This window comes from Neophocaena asiaeorientalis, unplaced genomic scaffold (genome assembly GCF_003031525.2).
Source record: "Neophocaena asiaeorientalis asiaeorientalis breed wild unplaced genomic scaffold, Neophocaena_asiaeorientalis_V1.1 scaffold508, whole genome shotgun sequence".
Lineage (NCBI taxonomy): Eukaryota > Metazoa > Chordata > Mammalia > Artiodactyla > Phocoenidae > Neophocaena > Neophocaena asiaeorientalis.
In genome coordinates, this window is record NW_020172179.1 from 1564119 (window position 1) to 1587816 (window position 23698).

The 23698-nt window shown below is 35.0% G+C and overlaps 1 protein-coding gene across 1 annotated transcript in view; it reads right to left on the minus strand.

Moving 5' to 3' along the window:
• Positions 1–23698, minus strand: part of COG5 (component of oligomeric golgi complex 5) — a 269636-nt gene that overhangs the window by 103084 nt on the left and 142854 nt on the right. Inside the window, exons 8-10 of the mRNA XM_024761085.1 lie at positions 22745–22910; positions 15672–15784; positions 15341–15418 (exon numbers count right to left, since the gene is read on the minus strand). Coding sequence (XP_024616853.1) covers positions 15341–15418; positions 15672–15784; positions 22745–22910 — 357 coding nt within the window. The remainder of the gene's footprint in view (positions 1–15340; positions 15419–15671; positions 15785–22744; positions 22911–23698) is intronic.

The window sequence follows — 23698 nt, forward strand, 5'->3', positions numbered from 1 at the left end:
GTGCAAAAGATCTCTGGAACTTTCTCATCTTTTAAAACTGAAACTCTAAACCCATTGAGCAACAACTCCCATTTTCTTTCTCCCCCTAGCCCTTGGAAACTACCTATCTACTTTCTGTTTCTAAGAATGTGACTACTTGAGATACCTCATGTGAGTGGAATCATACAATATTTGTTTTTTTGTGTGACTAGATTATTTCATTTAGCATGATGTCCTTAAGTTTCATCCATCTTTAGCATGTAACAGAATTTCCTTCTTTTTTAAAGACTTAATAATATTCCATTGCATGTATGTACATACGTGTGTGTCTGTGTATCACATTTTCTTTATCCCTTCATCCATCGTCAGACACTTGGATCGCTTCTATCACTTGGCTATTATGAATAATGCTGCAATGAACATGGCTGGGCAAATCTCTCTTCAAGATCCTGTTTTCAATTCTTTTGGATATACTGTGTATCTCCAGAAGTGAGATCGCTGGATCATACATTAATTCTGTTTTTAATTTTTTTGAGGAACCTCCACAGTTTTTCTTAGCAGCTGCATGATTTCACATTTCTATTAACAATATACAAGGGTTCCAATTTCTCCACGCCCTCACCAACACCTGTTTTCTGTTTTGGAAATAGTCATCCTAATGAGTGCAGTGATATCTCTTTATGATTCTGATTTGTACTTCCTGATGATTAGTGGTGTTGATCATCTTTTAATATGCTTGTTGGTCATTTGTATGTCTTCTTCAGACAAATATCTATTCAAGTCCTTTACACATTTTTTTAGTTGAGTTGGGTGGTTTGTTGTTGAGTTGTAGGAGTTCTTTGTATGTTATGGACATCAACCCCTTACCAGATACATAGTTTGCAAATATTGTCTCTCATTCTGTAGGTTGCCTTTTCATTCTGTTAATTGTTTCCTTTGTCACACAGAAGTTTTGAAGTTTGGTGTAGTCCCATTTGTCAATTTCACTTTTTGTTGCCTGTGATTTTGTGTCATATCCATGAAATCACTGCCAAGTCCAATGTCATGAAGATTTCCCAATTTCCTACTCTGAATTTTATAATTTTAGGTCTTACATTTAGGCCTTTAATTCATTTTGAATTAATTTTTGAATACGGTTTAAGGTAAGGGTCCAATTTCTTTCGTTCACACATGAATATCCAGTTTTTCCAGCATCATTTGTTGAAGAGACTGGTAATATAAAGTTTGTGTGACCCTTTCTATTCTATATACCATTATTTGTCTTATTTTATCTGAAATTAATACTGTCGCTATTGCTTTCACTTGAGAAATGTTTATCAGTCTATTTATTTTTATTCTTGTCATGTCACTGTTTTTTATCTCTTATAAACAAAGTATTCTATTTTTAAACACTTTTACCTTTTAATAAGAAATTATAAACCAAATATGTTTAATTAATAGGTTGTTTCTGCTTTTATCATCTCATTTTATGCTTTCTTTGTGTTTTCTTTGTTCTGTGGATGATTTTTGTTAGCTTTTATCTTCTCTAGAGGCTTTTTCTTTTATTTCTTTTGGATGTGTCATTATCTATTCCTACAACTAACCATAAATTCCTTTGATGCAAATCATCTTTGTAATTCACAGAATTACTGAAACAGATTTCTAGAAATAACAGGAATTCTTCAAGGCTTTTTAGAATTGCCAAAGTAAACAAGAAAATTCTAACTCCTAGATATGACCTTTTGAAAGAAAACACAGGGTCCCAGATAATCTGGCTACTTCTTCCTTTTTAGTGACAAGTCACTCAAAACTTCTAAGCCAAGAAGTATGTACCTTTAACTTAATCAGAGAAGAACTCAGACAAAGTGTCCATGCGTTAGAATGTATGTGAACGTTGGCTAGGAAATTAACATTTTCTGAATGTCCATTATGTAACAGGCACCACTGAATGTTATCTCATTTAAACACTACAACAACCACCAGAATGTAAGCTCCATGACAGCAGAGGTCCCATTTTGTCTTTCTTACCACTCTAATTTCAACATCGAGAATGTGACCAGGACATAATAGGCACACAATAAATATTTACTGAAAAAATGAGTGGAATGATCTTATGACATTTTTAGTCCCTTTCTAGAGTGAAAACAAAGGTCAAAGAGAAAAGGTGACTTGCTTAGAATTATATAGAAAGTAGTACAGTAGTACAGAAAGTAGTAGAGCTGGGATTTGATCTAAGGTTTGTTTGACTGATATATTAAAGTATTAGTCCCCTTTAACTTGACTTACAAAGCCTTATATGACATGATTGTCCCAGCCTACTTCTCTTGTTACATACCACTGAGGTCAAAGATCCAACCAGCACAAATTCCTTCAGGTTGCTGAAGGTTCTTCTGTAGTTTCTCCCAGTTACCAGCTTTTAATCCAGCACCTTCATCAGAGTCAGTTTAGGTGTCTCTTCTCTTTGTTCCCCCAGGTTTGGTGCACTCTGTTATATACATCTATAGCATCCCATGTTCCCTACCATAATTATATTTTCCTATTTAAATATAGGAAAAGAGCGGTGGTTAAGAAGAGGAACTCTGAAAGTAGGATATTAAGGTTCAGATCCAGTCTCTACCACTTTTAGAACCTGTGGGGCATCTGAGCGAAGACGATCTAGGCCACTAAATATGTACAAATCTCTGGCTTAAGAACAAGATCTAAGCTGGAGAAAGAGATTTAGGTGTTATCAGCATTTGGAGGTGGTAGAAACTATTAACATGTGTGAGCTTTTCCATAGATTGCATGTGGCATGAGAGGAAACGAATGTTGAGGATAGGGCCCAGGGGAAAAACACTTCTTAAAGGTTGGGGAAGAAATAATTTAGAGTGGAGAAAGAGAAGTGGTGGAGTTAGTTATTAAAAAAAAAAAAAGATTGGTCACAAGTTAGTGATTGCTGAAACTGGACAATGGGTACACAGAGAATCACTGTCCTATACTTTGGTTCTGTATGTTGGCTTCTGTTTGAAATTTTATGAATAAAATGTTTTAAAAGGAAGGGTAGGTAGAGAAGGAATGAAATTTTATGAATAAACCGTTTTAAAAGGAAGGGTAGGTGGAGAAGGAGGAATCAGTGAAGGATTCTGAAGAGATGCAGTAATCTGTGAAGGAGGAAACCAGTATTAGAAGTAGTTATTACCTCTAAGGAGTGAAGTAAAAGAATCTTAGAAGTGAGTAGAAGGATTTGGTAGTTGGGTCATTAAAATTCCTTTAGTAACAACTGTTTCAGTGGAGCAGAAGCTTGATTTCAGTGGTTTGGAGCAAAACTGAAACAAGAAAGTAGAGACACAAAGTACCTTATGGAAATCTGGGCATGAAGGGCAGAAATACTTTGAGGGAGATACAGGACCAAGGATTCTGTTCTGGTTTTGATTTTAGATGGTAGATCCCTGGGAGGAAGTAACTGGGAAAGGTTGATATTGGAGAAAGCAGAGAATGTCCTAGACAAGGATAAGATGTAGAATGTGAACAAAAGTAGAGGGGTAAGTCTGAGAAAAAAGAAGATACAATCAACCTCTATCTTTGATACAGAAGGGGAAGGTGAGGATCAGTTCAGATAAAGATTTTATAAGACAGTGAACTTAATGAGACAAGGTCAGAGGGAACCAGACATAACTAAGTTACGATCAAAATAGAAGAGGCAGTAAAAGATTTAGCAACAAGTCTGTGCCAGAGATCTCTGTGGAGAGATCACATTGTGAATGAGAAAGCTTGCAGACTTGATCAAAGAAACCAAACAGATGTGAATTTTATATTAGCTCTTAATCATCTTCTGGATAAAAGCAGAGGGTTCCTGGGGAAGCAAATATAAAGCAAAGAAAAAAGTTATCTTTACTGGAAAATAGCCTTCAGGGAGAACCATTTTGCTGTGTCTGATTAAAAAAGAAGGAAGGTACAGAAATTCAGAAGGGACTTGAAGATGAACATCACAGAACAAAATGAAAAGCCAGAAGAACTTCAGTTAAAATCAAAATGTTGGCTTTTATATGTATATTGTTCAAAGATGAAGGAATATTTACAGTACAATCTACTTGTTGTTTTTTAAAAAATGGGGGCTTAGATAAGGTGGTAGTGGGAGGAAGTGAAAAGTAGTCAGATTTCAGATACCTTTTGATGATAGAACAGATAGGACTTGTTAAAATGCATAGAGCTAAATATTATAGAAAAACCATATACAAAATGTTAACAGAAGTTATCTCGGGCTTCCCTGGTGGCACAGTGGTTAAGAATCCTCCTGCCAAAGCAGGGGACACGGGTTCGAGCCCTGGTCCGGGAAGATCCCACAAGCTGCAGAGCAACTAAGCCCGTGCACCACAACTACTGAGCCTGTGCTCTAGAGCCCGTGAGCCAAAACTACTGAAGCCCGCATGCCTAGAGCCCATGCTACGCAACAAGAGAAGACACCGCAGTGAGAAGCCCGCGCACTGCAACAAAGAGTAGCCGCTGCTCACTGCAACTAGAGAAAGCCCTCACGTAGCAATGAAGACCCAATGTAGCTAAAAAATAAATAAATAAATAACTTAATTTTTAAAAAAAGAAATTATTTCTGGGCGATAGGATTAAACATGATGCTTCCTTTATTCTTTTTAATTTTTTGGAAGAGTAATTAAGATAATCTAATTCTAAAGACACGAATAAATTCTTGATGTAAAAAATTCAATACTGAAACACACATGGTAAAAATTTAAAGCTTCTCTTCAAACTCAAATCCCTTATCCCACACGTTTCCCTAGAGATCACTGTTAAACTACAGTGTTAAAGGGTTTTAAAACCCTTTCTATAGAGTTCTCAACCTTTCTTTTCATATTGCCCCTCCAAAAAGAAAACTAAATAATTAATTATATACATATTATATAATATGTAATAATTATATAATATGCATATTATATACATATAAGCATATTATATACAATAATTATATACATATAATATGTACTGATACATATTATATAATTTTATAATATAACTGCACTTAATTTAAATTTAAATTTAACTTAGTTTTTCCCTTATGACAGATGCTAAATACTAAGGAGTAAGATTTTGTATGGTAGGACTGAACTCTGGAGACCACAAGCCAATGTAATATATAAGATGTTTTTGTGCCTCCCCTCTCCCTCCAAAAAACAGAACTTTTTCTCCCTCTTGGGGTCAATATTGCCCTTGTTGAGAACGCATGGTGGACTGGTATTTTAAATAGACTGTCACTCAAATTAGATTTAGTATGAACCACGATCTCCTCCAAACTTTTCCCCTGGCTTCCCTCACCATATTCTCTTTGGTTTCATCCTCCTCTTGAGATACTCCTTGTGGCCTCCTCTGTTACAATGTTTCCCAAACTCACTGAATGTAAATATTTTTAAATATACATTCTAATATATGTTTACTTGTTTAAAATTATATACAAATACCACTGTACTCATAAAATATGTGCAATATAAAATGTACGAAAATAGTTTAAAGGATAAAACTTGTAAAAAGGACAGGCAAAATTTATAACTATCTTCTTACATGTCAAAATGTATACACACTTTGGAAACCAGAGTTCTACATGAGTTTTATATGTTGCATTTTCGAGGTAGATTTCTTTTCTCTCTATAGCTGGTCTTTCCCATTACCATGGCTTTGATTGCCAATATGAGCCGATATCGTCCAAATTTATGTCTCTAGCAGAGGCCTCTTTTCTGAGCTCCAGACTCCCATATTAAACTGCCTAACTGACACCTTCACTTGGATGTCCCATGAGCACCTGAATACAGAGCTTATCTTCCCTCCTAAATGTGCTCTTCGGTTTATGCTCTCAAATGAAGTTACTCCTATCTACCAGAACCCTGTCAAACCTGAACCAATGATATTGTCCTTGATACCTTCTCCTCCATCTCACCACTTTTAATCCATCACTAAGATTTGTCAGTTTTATCTCCTGAGTAATTCTCAAATCACTGCAATTCTCTCCATTTTCATCGGCATCAATGTAAATTACTGTTATAGGCTGAGTTTTGACCCGACACAATTCATATGTTGAAGTCCTAACCCCCCCATACTTGAAAATGTGACCATATTTTGAGATAGGTCTTTAAAGAAGTAATTAAATTAAAATGGGGTCATTAGAAGGTCCTTATAAGAAAAAGAAATCTGAAACACAGACACATACAGAAGGAAAATGGTGTGAAGACACAGGGAGAAGACAGCTCTATGGACATTTGTATACAAGTCTTTGTATGGATATATTCTTTCATTTCTCTTGGATTAATTACTAGGGGTATATTGCTAGGTCATATAATATATGTATGTTTAACTCTTTAAGAAACAGCCAAACTGTTTTCCAAAGTGGTTGTAGATTTTACACTTCCCTTCAGCAGTATATGAGAGTTCCAGTTGTTCCATATCCTCACCAACACTTGGTATGGTCAGGTCTTTTAAATTTTAGATATGTGCTTAATTGACATCTATCTCTAAAGTGTCTATTCAAATCTTTGGCCTATTTTTTTTTTTTTTTTTTTGGACCAGACCAGGGCATGAACCCGTGTCCCCTGCATCGGCAGGTGGACTCTCAACCACTGTTCCACCAGGGAAGCCCTGGCCTATTTTTTTAAGCTGGCTTTGTTTTCTTATTGAATTCTGAGAGTTCTTCAGACATAAGTCCTTTATTAGATATGTGATTTGCAAATATTTTCTCCCAGTTTATTCCTTATCTTGTATTCTCTTAATGGAGTATTCTGCAGAACATAAATTCTTCATTTTGAATAAGTCCAAAATATCAATTTTTTAAATTTATGGACAGAGCTTTTGGTGTTGCATCTAAGAAATCTTTTTCTACCCCTAAGTCACAAAGTTTGTTCTGTTTTCTTCTTTAAGTTTTAGAATTTTAGGCTTTACATCTGGATATCCAAATGTTTCAGTATTACCTGTTAAAAAGACTATTGTGTCAAGATAGAATTGCCTTTGTAACTTTTTTTGAAAATCAATTTTCCACATATGTGTCAGTGTATTTTTGGACTCTCTATTCTGCATCAATGATCTATGTCTCTAACTTCATGTCAATTCCACATTTTCTTGAATATGGTAGTTAAGTCTTGAAATTAACAGGTATTGTTAGCCCTCCAATTTCGTTTTTCTTTTTCCAAGTTGTGCTGGGTATCCCAAGTCTTTTGTATTTCTGTTTGAATTTTAGAATCAGCTTGTCAATCACTCCAAAACACCTGTTGGGATTATACGTCAATTTAGGAAGAAGGGACATCTTAACAACAGCAAATCTATCAACACATAAATATGGTATCTCTATTTCCTTAGGTCTTCTTTAATCTCTCTCAGCAATATTTAGCATTTGCAGCTTCCAGATGTTCAACTTTTGACACATTTACTCCTAAGATTTCATATTCTTTGACGTTACTGTATATGGAATTATTAAATTTCAATTCTCAATAGTACATTGCTAACATATAGAAGTACAACTGATTTTTTTTTTTTTTTTGGCGGTACGCGGGCCTCTCACTGTTGTGGCCTCTCCCGTTGCGGAGCACAGGCTCTGGACGCACAGTCTCAGCAGCCATGGCTCACGGGCCCAGCCGATCCACGGCACGTGGGATCTTCCCGGACCGGGGCACGAACCCGTGTCCCCTCTATCGGCAGGCGGACTCTCAACCACTGCACCACCAGGGAAGCCCTACAACTGATTTTTGTATATTGACCTTCTATTCTGTAATCTTGCAACATATCACTTACGAGCTCTAGTAGCCTTTTTGTAGATTCCATCGAGTTTTTAACATGGATAATCTTATCATTTGTATATAAAGACCATTTTACTTTTTCATTTCCAAACTGGAAGCCTTTTATTTCTTTTTCTTGTTCATTGCACTAGCTAGGAAAATGCTGAACAGAAGTAGTGAGAGCATAAAGAATCCTTGTCCTCTCCCAAATTTTAAGGGGGAAACATTCAGTATTCACCATTGTATATGATTTTACCTGTTCATTGTTCCTAAATGCCTTTTATCAGGTTGAGAAAGTTCTATTCCTAGTCTGCTGAGAATTCTTATCAGAAATGGATGTTGGATTCTGTCAAATACTTTTTCTGCATGTATTGAGATGATCATGTGGTTTTTCTTTTTTAGTTTGCTGACTTTCCTTTTCCAGTTAGCCTCATACTAAAGCCTCATTCAATCCTCCATAATTTTCAGCCTCTCATTTGTTCCATACTCTTGTCTGTATGCTGCGTTCTAGATAATAACATCAATTCTAACTGCCAGGCTAATTCATTTCCTGGTTTTACGTAACATCTGTTTAACCTATCTGCTGATTTTTTTATTTCAATGATTTAATTTTTAATTTCTAAATGTTCTATTTGGTTCTTCTTTAAACCTACCTGATCATTTCTTAAGTCACTTATTTCTCATTTTTTATTCCATTCTTTATTTTGAAAACATATACAGGTATTCTAGATTCTTTGTCAGTTAATTCTAACATCTGAAGTCCATAGTGTCCTTCAGAAGTTCTTTCGGAGTCTAAAACCTGTCTTGAATTGTGTTTATTTTTCCTGCTGACTCTCAATCATGCTTCTAGTTTATTTATAGGACTGGTGATTTTTAACTGTGAGCTCATAGTTGGCTGACCTTAACATGTGGAGAATCCTAATAGCTAAAACTAGAAATGCTTTCTTCTTCAGGGGATCTGCATTTGTTTGTGAGAGTAGGTACTATTACCAACCAAGGACCATGTCTGCCGCAGTCACAGGTCTCAGCTTAATGCAAGACTATCAGGTTCATTGCTCCACCTTGCTAGAGCCTAGTGAACTGATCCCATCATTGACATGGACATTTGACTGCAGGGCAACTCCAGCTTTTGCAATGACTTAGAGCTCACAAATCTCCACTACAGTTTCAACTACTTTATCTGCTTATGTATATCCGTATATACATATGCCCCTCAGAGATTCTCTTACTTTCTGCAGGGCCAACAGTGCATTACAAATTATGCTTTTCTTGGGGCTTCCCTGGTGGCGCAGTGGTTAAGAATCTGCCTGCCAATGCAGGGGACATGGGTTTGAGCCCTGGTCCAGGAAGATCCCACATGCCACAGAGCAACAAAGCCCGTGTGCCACAGCTACTGAGCCTGAGCTCTAGACCCCACAAGCCACACCTACTGAGCCCACGTGCCACAACTACTAAAGCCCGTGCTCCGCAACGAGAAGCCACCACAACGACAAGCCTACACACCGCAACAAAGAGTAGCTCCTGCTCGCTGCAACTAGAAAAAGCCCGCGCGCAGCAACAAAGACCCAGAGCAGCCAAAAAAAATTATGCTTTTCTAACTTATCTAAAATGTGTTTTACTGCAGGGAGAGGGCCTTTAAAAATAACTGGTCCCCATGCTAGTAAAGCAAAAATCTAACCTTTATAGGTAAGAGAATTTATTGACAATACCTGACTTAGACATGTAACTGGCTAACTGCCACTTGATTTTTTAATCAAATTGCGATGCCACTGATAAATGAGTTCAACATTTTTCTCATAATATTAAAAAGATTCCTAATTTGGGTGCCCTACAATTTTTTCTGAGTCTTAAATGCTATAATTAAATCATCTGATACATCTAAAAGGGCAAAAGAAAACATTCTTTTTCATAGTTAAAATCCTCGTTAGTACTATAGCTGCACAAAATGCTGAACACATTCCAAATATAGCCTAATGCATCCTACACACATGATTAAAAGATTCTGTTCAATGATAAAAAATGCTGGCTTAGAAAATGAAAGCATCATATCTACACTCGCACATATAGCTAAACTGGCTTAATTCTGCAGATGAGAATCTACAACCCGTTTTCCACCGTATGGATCCTGAATAACTTCTCAATAATTTGCTACACTCACTTTCAAAGTGTTACATATAGTATTGATGATTATATAGTGATACTAGAACTTTTAACAGGTTTTAAAAGATGCCAAAATTGAATTTCTCATGTCTAATAAACAGTCTAGAAATCTAATTTAAAATGAGAAGATTTATCCATTCAAGTAACCTTTGGAAATACAATATAAAAAGGGGAAAAAAGTATATCCCACACTTAAATGCCATAAAGAATTAATATGATAGGTATAAAGGTGTCTGCAACTTTATAGTATGAACTGAAAATAACAGGCTAATTACAAGTTAGCCAGAACATTTATTAAATTAAGCAGAAGCAGCATTAGTTATCTTAATTAAGGAAAAGTTTTCAGAAGGCTTTACATTAACACTGTATTCTTAAGATTTATTATACTTGATATAATTGGCCCAGTTTTATTTTATACTCAGTGCATTTATGCCCTCTTTACACTATGATGTATTCTTTATAACATGATAAACATCTACTACAAAACCTCCTGAACTAATAAAGCATTCCAGAAACTATCATCATGTAGGTTTTTTTTCTCCTCTTGTACATACCTAAGATTAGACTCTGAATACTAATATGTACAGTTCTCTCTATCATCTGAAATCAGATATCTTAACGAACAGCAAGGCAGATTTGGCAATATTAACCTCAAAACTAAACGTTTTTAAAGTAAACCCATTTTTTTGCCTACTAAAAGAATATAAATGATTTAACAATTCTCACAAGACCTCACAGAACAGAATGAAGGAAAACCATCCTCGCTGTTTTTATGACTACAGAATTACCAAATGTTAGATCATAAACCCATGATTCTTTAGTAAAGTGAGACATATAATCATGACACATTCATAGTAAATCCTTGATACTGTCTTATTTAAGGAAACAAGATTTCTTAAATTTCTAATTCTCAGCATGAATATACATGCATATCATGTTATTAGAACTGTTTAAAACAAAACTGACCTTCTCACACAGTAAGGTTTTTTATTACCATGCACATAGTAACTTTATGATCCCTAAATAAAAGTTTCAAAGTTTAAAAAAAGACTGAAATAATAATCATGATAGAAAATTAATGAGCCCATCTCTGAATTAAGTCTACATTATCTAATTTTCCTTCAGAAAACCTCAGCTTACAGGTAGTATTACCACCTCCATTTGATATGTGATGGTCTTAAAGATTATAGGACCTATCCAAGGTTGCATAATCAAGGTAGGAAATCTTAGCTCTGTCTGATACCAGGGCCCAAGGACCCAGCTCTTAATCACTGTACTGTCCTGCCTTTAACACTATTTGAAGAGGTATTCAGAAATGTAACCTTGAAACTATTTGGCTGTCCAAATGCTAAAAAAAAATATACTTAATCCTATAAAAATTACCTTAGAATATTTTAAGATATTTTAAGCACTTGGATTGACTGTAACAGATAAATTTTAAATAATGAGCATGGCAAGGCAGTTCATTTGCCTACAGATAAAGTCTTAGGAACTTAACTAATCAAGTTTCTCCCATAAATTTTTTTTTAAAAAATCCATAAGGAAATATAAATTAAATCAATGAGGGCTTCCCTGGTGGCGCAGTGGTTGAGAGTCCGCCTGCCAATGCAGGGGACACGGGTTCGTGCCCCGGTCTGGGAAGATCCCACATGCCGCGGAGCGGCTGGGCCCGTGAGCCATGGCCGCTGAGCCTGCGCGTCCGGAGCCTGTGCTCCGCAACGGGAGAGGCCACAACAGTGAGAGGCCCGCGTACCGCTAAAAAAAAAAAAAAAATTAAATCAATGAGATACCACTACATACCTATTAGAATAGCTAAAATCCAAAACATTGACAATATCAAATGCTGACAAGGATATGGAACAACAGGAACTTTGTTTCTTTCTAATGAGAATGCAAAATAATACAGCCACACTGGAAGACAATTTGGCGGTTTCTTACAAAGCTAAACATAGTCTAACTATAAGATACAGCAATCACGTGCCTTGGTATTTACTCAAATGAGCTGAAAATTTATATCCACACAAAAATCTGTGCATGAATGTTTATAACAATTTAAATAATAATTGCCAAAAAATGGAAGCAACAACACGTCCTTCAATAGGTGAATGGGTAAACAAACTAGGTATATCCACAGAGTAAAATATCAGTCAGTGATTAAAAAAACGAGCAATGAAGCAATGAAGACACGAAGAAACCTTAAATGCATATTACTAAGTGAGAGAAACCAGTATGAAAAGGCAACCTACTGTATGATCCCAATTCCATGATATTCTGAAAAAGACAAAACTCTAAAGACAGTAAAAAGATCAGTGGTTGCCAGGGGTTAAGGAGATAAGTGGGAGAAGGGTGAACTGGTGGAGCATAGAAGATTTTTAAGGAAGTAAAACTACTGAACCTCTTTTGCATGATACTATAAATGGTGGACGCAGGAAATTATGTATTTGCATAATGCATTATGCATCTTGCATTGGTATAGTACATTTGTTACAACTGATGAACCATGAATGATATATTATTAATAATTAAAGTCCATAGTTTACATTAGGATTAGCTCACTATGTAGTACATTTATAAGTTTTGTATAATGCACAAGAGATGTTATGATAACCTAGAAAGTATCAGATGTATTTTCTGCTCAATTTTTTTGTACACCTAAAGCTGTTCTAAAAATTAAAAATCATTACTTTTGAAAGAAATCTACAGGTATTGAACTACAGCAAAAGAATAATAAATTACAAAAATTACTTAACAAAGGAAAATGTAAAGTACAGTTTTGTTTTGTTTTGTTTTTTGTAGAAAAGAAACAAGTTGGCAAGAAGTCAAACACGGAAATTCCATCACACTTTATAGTTAATTACAGAAGCATTAGAATCAAGTGGCTTAAAACAAAGAAACCTGGAAAATTAATTCTTAATTTTCCTACTTGACATGAAATTAATAGCGTAATTTCATTTATATTTAAATTATAAACCAAAGAAAAAATATCTATTAATTTAGCTTTCAGTGAATTTCAAAATGTGGACTACAACTTATAAAAATTTAATACAGGGGCTTCCCTGGTGGCACAGTGGTTGAGAGTCCGCCTGCCGATGCAGGGGATATGGGTTCGTGCCCCGGTCCAGGAAGATCCCACATGCCACGGAGCGGCTGGGCCCGTGAGCCATGGCCGCTGAGCCTGCATGTCCGGAGCCTGTGCTCCGCAACGGGAGAGGCCACAACACTGAGAGGCCCGCATACCGCAAAAAACAAAAAACAACAAAAAAAATTTAATACATAAATTTTAAAAATCTGTTCTGGTAGATTGCAATCTAAAAAAAAATTACTTGCTAGAAATTATCTTCCTAGGAAAAAAGCATTAATTTCTACATAGATGTTGTAGAAAGCATATGACATAAATTCTAAATCATTTCATCCTGAATTATTTACATTGTTTTCATTTTTAAAAAATATATTCAGAGGCTAAACCACTAAATTAAAAAGAACTTTCAATACCAGAATATATCCTTAAAACTCTTGAAGCTGCAAAAAAAACCTAGTAGTGTAAGAACATTCTGTTTATAACATTTTCCTCAAAAACAGATTACAAAATGATTTAGAGATCTTGGTTCAGAAACTGCTCTTCAATGACCCAAGATATATACCATCACCTACTCAAGTTTAAAATTTTATGAAGATTTTAAGGATTATTATTTGGGCCTCAAATCATTGTAAAAATCCTATACTTTTTATAAAGGTTCTACTGCCACTGATAATTATTTTAACTAAATAATACTCTTACATTGTAGTTATATAATTAGCAAAAATATCTGTTTACAGCTTTTTAACGAAGGTTATATAATTAGCAAAAATATCTGTTTACAGCTTTTTAACGAAGGAAACACTAAAGAAATTATAGCAAATATAGTAAATTTTATGTGCTATCTTTGCAATTTATGACATATTTTCCTTAGAGTATTTTTACTTCTCTTTTGTCCTAGAGTTCCCAAAATTGCAGGGTCACAAGTTATTCTGGACTTTCCAAAAAAGACTGATCTATTCTGAATATAGATGAGTATACTGAATCCCAAGAGGGACTAAATTTTTATTCATAAATATCACCTTATAAGAAAAAACAACAACTAAACTGTAAAGTTACATTAAAATTTATAATAAATGTAAATATGTATGTGTGTATTGTGTACAACTACTGTCTTAAAAAACGTAAGAAGAATATTTGGAAGAGCAATCTTCTCTGGCTTTCATCAAATAAGAAATATTTTTAAGTAAATGAAAAGGACGAATACAATGAAAGCATATATCCCTATTCCTCATAATCCTTTTTAGTTAGAAATAATTCACATGCATTTAAAACCTCGCCCAGTGTTCATCCAGTATAATAACTGTTGACAAGAACTGATATGTAAGTTTTTATGTAGAAACTCTGCCCAATGCAGCAATATCACAACTTTCATATATAACATACAGCAGTCTTAATTATATTCATCACGCTACACATTACATTCCTAGTATTTATTTATCTTGTAACTGGAAGTTTGCACCTTCTGACTGCCTTCATCCGATTTCCCCTTCCCGGCTGCCCTCTGGCAACCACCTGCTTGTTCTCTGTTTCTGTAACTTAATTTCTATTTTGTTACGTTTGTTCATTTGTTTTTTAGATTCCACAGTATTTGTCTTTCTCTGTCTGACTTGGTTTATATACTGTTACTATAACATATCACAGCCACAAGCAGGACTATGTACTGAGTGCTATGAATCCTCCTAGCAAATCACCAAGTTTGGGGGTGGTTTTGGAGATCCCCAACACAGGAAATAAAATATTTAAAATTCTGAACTACAAAGTAAACTACCTACACCACGATGATAGAAACTTAGAGAATCTTTTTCTTTGGAGCACTAGGTGTTAAGATTTAATGAACAGAATATCTAGTTAGTCCATTCATCACTATCAAAAACATATCAAAATGAATGAATAAAATGTAGAGTCAGGGATTTCTATGCATGGAAGGAATTCTTGTGGCCCACGAGGTCAGTAGATTGGTAGATGACAGAAGGGAGACTTTAGAATATGAAAAAATAATAAAGTGCTTTATAGGAAAAATTAACAACTGAATGGATTGTACCATCTTCAGAGAAGACTTTATAAGGCATTATAACAACCACTAATTAAATCTCTTACATACCAAAAATTTTTATCTTATTCTCTATCGGGACTTTAAAAAACTTTTACAATAAATCATTTGTATTATTAAAAAATGGGAAATTACTATATGCATTTGAGAATTATTCTATAAATAGTATTAGCTAGCATCTACTCAATAAACAAACATGCAAAGAAAATTTGTGGTTGTCAAGAAATATACTTCCCCTTAGCTATCTGACATGTAGCCTCTCTGTCAGACAGGAACACAAATAATCCTGGCTCATTATCTTCCTGCATTCTTTTATAAAGAGATAAAAATACTTTCATTTAAACATACCTTAACTATTTCTTCAATGAAACAAATGTGAGAGACAGGGTCTCTCTTCTTGGCTAATATTTTTTGCAGATGTTGTACCTAAAAAGGGGGAAGAGAGGGAGAATGTATATAACTGAGTATTTTCAAATGAAACAAGTATTAAGCATAGGCATTAGAAACATTAAGGGAAGGGAAAAGACATTTTGCTAGAGCCCTTACATATATTATAATTAGCTAATGTAGATATTTTGAACTCTCAGAGATTTTAAGAAACCTGCCCAAGGTCACACAATTTAGAATAACCAGGAATTAACCCATAATTAATGTTATTTTCACTCTCTCAAATATTTACCTGGCCACAAACAGTAAAAATATGATCCACAAGTTTCTCCATATTGGTCCAAAGGGAAGCACGAAACGCTGCAGAGTTTCCTGGGGCTGGCATGGTAGATCGTCCAGGTGCCCCTGGTATGAGCAAGAGAAAAACATGAAAAATAAAAATTTCCAAATATAACAAAATGTACTGATACGTTATTATGAAAAGCACATACAGGCTAAAAGATGAGAAGTTCCTTTTTGAAGAAATTATAATTTCTCATAAGTGACATAAAAAAGAATCTTAACCTTTTGTGTTTAAGAAAGGAAAATACGACCACACACACACACACACACACACACACACACACACACACACACACACACACACACACGCCCAGGAAGGATAATACAGAAAACAGGAATTAATAAGAAAGGTTTCCTAGAAGGAGGAGTTGAAGAGGTGGGAGGTAGTAGCAGGTGAAAGGAACAGGAATAAAAGCGGTGAGTCTCTGTGAACCATACAAACGTCTTATATGCTGATGTTTCAAAATAAATTTAAATTTTAAAAGAATGAAAAAAGCAAACTCTAAAACTAAATACAAACAAATACAGTAACACATAAAACTAATGGTACTTCAAATTAATAATACAACCACCACACACAGGAAAATAATTAATTCAAGTAATTTTTAATTACAGCATCCTGACTTTAGTAAGATATATTTTAGGGGCAAAAAGAATCACAAAGAAATATTGTATTTTACTTAATAGATGTGTTGCTTGATAGTAATATTGAAACTAAGTCTATTTTAGAATGGTGCAAATGAAGGTTCTCACTATAAACAGAACGAAGATACAAATGAGTAATGGGAATTGGAGGTATGTGTCAATTCTGTTCACTAAAGGACAGAGAGATGACAACTCCTTAATAGAAATGAGCATGCCTAATATCCAAATTTCAATCTCTATGCACCATTCGCCAATAAAAGAAGCCAAGGCTTACTGAAGAAAAAAGTGATTCCGTACCTGGAGCGGTAAAAATAGAAGGTGAACCTGGTGCATACTGGGCCAGAGAGCAAAAAAAGCGTTCAAAGTTTGAGGAAAGAAGCATTCCGAAAGTCGACAGAAATAACAAGATGGTGAATTGTTATTCTAGATAATAAAGATATTACAAGCAAATAAAACTAGAGACCACTACCTCATGAACATAGATGTAAAAAGCCTCAACAAAATATTAGCAAATAAAATCTAAAAATGTATAAAAAATTTTATGCCATAATCAAATGGGATTTATCCCAGGTATGTAAGCCTGGTTCAACATTCAAAAACCAGTTTACAGGGCTTCCCTGGTGGTGCAGTAGTTAAGAATCAGCCTGCCAATGCAGGGGACACGGGTTCGAGCCCTGGTCCAGGAAGATCTCACATGCCGCGGAGCAACTAAGCATGTGCGCCACAACTACTGAGCCTGTGCTCTAGAGCCCGCGAACCACAACTACTGAGCCCTCATGCCATGACTACTGAAGCCCACGCACCTAGAGCCCGTGCTCCAAAACAAAGAGAAGCCACCGCAATGAGAAGCCCGCACACCACAACAAAGAGTAGCCCCTGCTCACCGCAACTAGAGAAAGCCCGCGTGCAGCAACGAGGACCCAACACAGCCAAAAATAAAATTAAATAAATTAAAAAAAAAAACAGTTTACATAATCCATCACATCAGCAGACTAAAAAAAGAAGAATCACATTAATACATTTGATCATAGTAAACAAAATCCAACAGCCATTAATGGTAAAAACTCTCAATAAACTAAGTATAAAGGGAATTTTCTCAATTTAATAAAGACTATAAGAAGCCTGCAGCTAACATCATACTTAATGATGAGAAATGTCCCCATTAAGATCAGGTACAAGGCAAGAATGTCCCCTTTCACCACCACTTTTCAACATTATACTGGAAGTCCTTGCTAATGTAGTAAGGCAAGATAAGGAAAGAAAGGTGTATACTGGGAAGTAAGACATAAAACTGTCTTTGTTTGCAGATGGTACAATCATCTGTGTAGAAAATCTGAAAGAACCAATCAAAAAAGTCCTGGAATTAATCATTGATTATAGCAAAGTTGTAAGATACCAGGTTAATGAACGTAAGTCAACTGCTTTCCTATATACCAACAATGAACAAGTGGAATTTGAATTTGATAACAAAATATCATGTGTGTTACCCCCCGGCCAAATGAAATACTTAGGTATAAATAAATCTAACAAAATAGGTACAAAATCTTTACGAGGAAAGTTACAGAACTCTGATGAACAAAATCGAAGAGAAACTAAGTATATAGAGAAATAGTCCATGTTCATCGATGGAACAATCAATATTGTCAAGATGTCAGTTCTTCCCAATTTGATCTATAGATTCAAGGCAATCCAAATCCAAATTCTATAAAGTTATTTTTTGGATATCAACAAACGGATTCTAAAGTTTATATCGAGAGGCAAAAGAACCAGAAGAGCCAACACAATATTGACAAAAAAGAATAAAGTTGGAAGACTGACTAGCCAACTTCAAGACATTCTATAAAGCTACAGTAATCAAGACAATGTGGTATTAGCAAAAAAGACAAATAGATAAATGGAACAGAATAGGGAGCTCAGAAATACACCCACATAAATATAGTCAAATTATCTTTGAAAAAGGAGCAAAGGCAATAAATTCGGCAAAGGTAGAATCTTCAGCAAATCATGTTGGAATAACTCAGTAACCACATGCAAAACAATGAATCTAGACATAGACCTCACATATTTCACCAAATTAACTCGAAATGGATCACAGACCTAAAAGTAAAGTGCAGAACTGTAACGCTCATAGGAGATAACGAAGGACAAGACCCAGATGACTTTGGGTATGGCAATGACTTTTTAGATACGATACCAAAGACATGTTCTATGAAAGAAATAATTGATAAGCTGGACCTCATTAAAATTCAAAACTTCTATTCTGGAAGAGACAAATAAGAGAATTAGAAGACAATCCTTAGAGTTGGAAAAAAAGATATTTGCAAAAGACACATCTGAAAAAACTGCTACCCAAAATAAAAATTCTTACAACAGTAAGAAACACTCCTAATTAAAAAATGGGCCAAATACCTTAACAGACACCTCCCTCACCAAAGAAGATGTACAGATGGCAAATAAGCATACGAGAAGATGATCCATATCATACAGCATCAGGGCAATGAAAATTAAAACAACACTGAGATACCATAACATATCTATTAGATGGCCAAAATCTGGAACAGTGATAACACCAAATGCTGGTGAGGATAGGGAGCAACAGAAACCCTCATTCACTGACGGCATGAACACAAAATGGTCAAGCTAGTTTGGAAGACAGTTTGGTGGTTTCTCTCAATACTAAGCATACTCTTACCGTACAATGCAGCAATTGGGCTCTTTGGTATTTACCCCAAGGAGCTGAAAACTTATGTCCACACAAAAACCTGCACGAAGATGTTTACAGCAGCTTTTGTTCATAATTGCCTAAACTTAAAAGCAACCAGGATGTTTCACTAGGTGGATGGATAAATGAACTGTAGTACATCCATACAATGGAATATTATTCAATACTGAAAAAAAAAAAGAGCTATCAAGCCATGAAAAGAAATGGAGGAGGGCTTCCCTGGTGGCGCAGTGGCTGGGAGGCCACCTGCTGATGCAGGGGACACGGGTTTGTGCCCCGGTCCGGGAAGATCCCACATGCCGCGGAGCGGCTAGGCCCGTGAGCCATGGCCGCTGAGCCTGCGCGTCCGGAGCCTGTGCTCCACAATGGGAGAGGCCACAGCAGTGAGAGGCCCGCGTATCGCAAAAAAAAAAAAAAAAAAAAAAAAAAAAAAAAAAGGAGGAAAATTAAATGTTTAGTGCTCCGCAATGGGAGAGGCCACAACAGTGAGAGGCCCCCGTATGAAAAAAAAAAAAAAAAAAAAAAAAAAAAAAAGAAATGGAGGAAACTTAAATGCTTATTACTAAGTGAAAGAAGCCAATCTGCAAAGGCTACATGATGTAGAATTCCAACTATATAACATTCTGAAAAAGGTAAAACTATGGAGACAATAAAAAGATCAGTGGTTGACAGGGCTGGGAGTGTGGAGATGAATAAGCGAAGCATAGAGGATTTTTAGGGCCATGAAAATTTTGTTTGATATTATAATGATGGAAATACGTCATTCATTATAAATTCGTCCAAACTCATAGATGCAGAAACCTAAGAGTAACCCTACTGTAAGCTATGGACTTTGGGTGGTTATGACATGTCAGTGCAGGTTCACCAACTGTAACAAATGTATTACTCTGCTGGGGGATGCTGATCATGAGAGAGGCTGTGCACGCGTGGGGGTGAGGGTATATTGGAAATCTCAGTACCTTCCTCTTAATTGTGCTGTGAACATAAAAATACTCTAAAAAACAGTCTTAAAAAAAATTTTTTTAAAAGGATGAATGAATAAAGTGAAGGTCCCTAAATATACCTCTTCGTTCCTGGTTTCATTTTCCTTGCTCTCTCCCCAGAGCTCATGTTATTTTGAAATTAATGATTATTATTAGAAGGCATATATTTATACATTCATTACATCTGCATGTATGTAAAGCAATACATAGCACCATCTGTCATGTTCTCAGGCTTTAAATACAATATCATACTGTATCTTTTTGCAACTTGCTTTTTCATGTAAGGGAGCTGAGAATTATCTATACTGATAAAATTTATAAATTTAAATATTGTATAGTAGTCTACTTAACAAATAAGCAAGTTTATCCATTTTTCCAATGAAGGAAAGACTGTTTTCAGTGTTTAGCTATTATATAATAGTAATAAAAATTCTTATACATATGTGCCAGAGTTTCTCTAGGGTTTACTCTTAAAAGAGAAATTATAAGATTATAAGGTATACCCATTTTTAATCTCAGTGAGCAGTTTGATAACACTGAATAAAGTGTTTGAAACATTTTATTCTCCTACAGTCAGAGTATAAGAGTTTCTGCCCTCATCCAACATTTAGTTCTGTTTTAGATTTAGATTTTGCCAATCTCACGACTGATAAATAGGATCTTGCATCATTTGTTTTTCCCTAATAACTAGTTCATATCCTCTAAAAAGAGGCTGAACATCTTTTCATATTTACTGGATATGTTCTTCTGTGATCTGCCTATTCATATCCTTTATCTATATTTTTCAATTGAGTTATTTATATTTTCCTTAGTAATTTATAAACTTTTAGATACATTTTGGGTAACGCGTTCCCGTATAAGTATAATAATGTTATTTATTTTGTAAGTTTTGAAACAATCTTACACGTATAGAAAATTTTGAAGTATAGTAAAAAATATTTTTCCCTGAATCATTTGGGAATAAGTTACTGACATGAGGCCCCATCACCCCTGAAGGCTTTAATGTGTATTTCCAACAAAAATGACATTCTACTACATTATCTCAATATAACCAACAAGATCAGGCAATTAACATTAATCCTGCCAAAGTAACATTTTAAAAAATAAAAATAGCAATGATTATTCTTTTAAAAAATAATAAAGAGTAGGGTTTCTACATTAAATCATGGTATCCACTCCTCAACAGATGATAATAAGGCTTTTAAACTCTTTATTCTTTCAGAAAAAGGGAGCATACATTAGCACTGACAGGATGTGAATAACTGCTTTCATTTTTTTCCTATTCTTGACAACACAAGAGGGAATGAGATTAAACTGCCTCTGGAAATTTAAACATTAGATCAAACTTTTTGAGAATAATTGCTGGGAAAAGCTGAGAGTAAAATCTCCTCTGGCAATTTCTTTCCAAAGCTCTCCTTCTGGGATGGTCTTAATACAGACCTATTCAGAGGCTAGGGTTAACCTTTAAAAATCCCTTTAAGATCTAAGATTCTTTTATCTGTTTTTATCTAGTGCAAATTATTTATGAGGGACATATATTCTGTGTTATTTAAGGTTATGTTTATATAGCAAACATAAAAATAATAATGACTGCAAATATTTTTTAGTATTAGCCCTATATCAAGAACTGTTATTAATTTTACATGTATTATTTATTCTTAAGGACAACTCAATGGTATTAGAGTATCTTGTTCAATAGAAAAATAAGAAGAGAAAAACTGGAGGCAAGCAGTATAGACAACACTTTGGGTAATTTTTCTATAGTCTAAATAAAATAAGGTGGTAAAACTGAAGAAAGAAATTGAGTCAAGATAGATTTGTTTGTCTTTAAGCAGAAGAAGATACAATAGCACGATTGTATGTGATGGGAAAGAGACATAATAAAGGAAAAACTGATGATGTGGTAGAGAGAGGGGATCTGTGAAAGCAACGTCTTTGAATGATGGGATCTAATGCAAAAGCAGAGTACTTGGTCTCTGCTAGGAGTAAGTACAGTCCATCCGTATTAACAGGAGAGAGGAAAGATTTTAAGGCGAGAAATGCAGAGTTGGTGTTCCTTAGAAAAATGAGAGGTACACAGAACATGTAGTCTTTCGTGTCTCTGAAGTGTGTTATGTATGTGAATGTCATCATCGGGTATCTTTTGGCAGGAAAAGGGTTGGGACTGCTACCTTGAATCTACCTGTTTCTGGTTTCCTTTAGATTGTGCTATAGTTGTAATGTTCCCAAAGCTTTTATCAACTTCTGTCTCCACATTTACCCATTACTGCTCCTGAGTATGAGAATTATACAAAAGCCCAGAAAGATAAAGTAGAGACTGTATTTCCTTAAAAAATATTTTCTGTCTCAATAAGAAGTACATGTGAGGATAAGGATTTCAGAAAGAAAAATATGTTCCTTTTTTTTTTCTTGCATCTGTTTCCTCTGAACTAAATGAAGCCATAGTTTACAGATTTTATCTAGAAGTTCTGAATATACCAATTGGCCAGTTCAACTCACTGATTAGACAAAAAAAGTTATAAATAAATTCTAAAACATAATTTCTTCTCTCATTTTCTGTCTACTAAAAAATGAGTCATTAGATTACTTTGAAACTTGAATGCTTCACATACTATTCAAAGGACTTTTCAGTTATAAATAAATAAAGAAGCTAAAGATAAACCACATCCATACCTCTCACAGCTGACTGGGAAGGCTGAGTCAAAACTTTGATGTCTAATGCACTGTGGATATTTTCTTCTATAGCAGCACAATATCCATCCACAACACTGGTAATAGTATCCTTCAAAGTTCCAAGATTATGGAAAACCTGAAGAGCTGTTCCGACCTGGGTTGGATTCTTTAAAAAGGTGGTGGTGGGGTGAGTTGGGAATAGATATAAATAGGAAAATAAATACAAACAACATAACTCTACAACTTTAAGTGGTACTTGAGCAGTTACTACAATATTTTAAAATTATTACAGACAAGAACAAAGACAATGCATTTGGAACAAATATCATTTTTAGTCATTATTTATTTCCTAAAAGACAAAGTTAAATACCACGTGTATGCTTTCCTCCCTTTCCCTTTACCTCCTCCTTTAAAGGATAATAACAAAATTAAAAATCTGTTATATTATTAGGGCTTACTTAAAATTTACTCCCAATCCCTAGGAAGAGAGCCATGCTGGAACTAACAATAACCCTGTATTTGTTTAGAGAATAAATAAATGAATTCTGCAGAGTCAACTAATGGCTGAGCTATGCAGAATGATACTATTATTCATTATATTTCCTTCCTTCCTTCATTCGCTGAAACTACAAATATCTACAGAGTGCTTACTATGGGTCTATCTTGCTTCTATGTGCTGGAAATACAGTAGTAAATAAAACCAATTGAGTCTCTGCCCGCATGGATCTTGTATTTACTAAGAAATGTATAAAAGGTAAATGTAAGAGAATATCAGGTAGTGTAAATGCTATAAAGGAGGGGGAAGGGAATAAGAACAGAGAATGATGTGGATTATTATGGAGGGAAGAGTCAGAGAATGCATCTCAGGGTGTTATTTAAACGGAGACCTACATATAATGAAATCTATGGAGGATACGGGGAAATACAGATCTGGGCAGAGGTATCAGTGAAAGT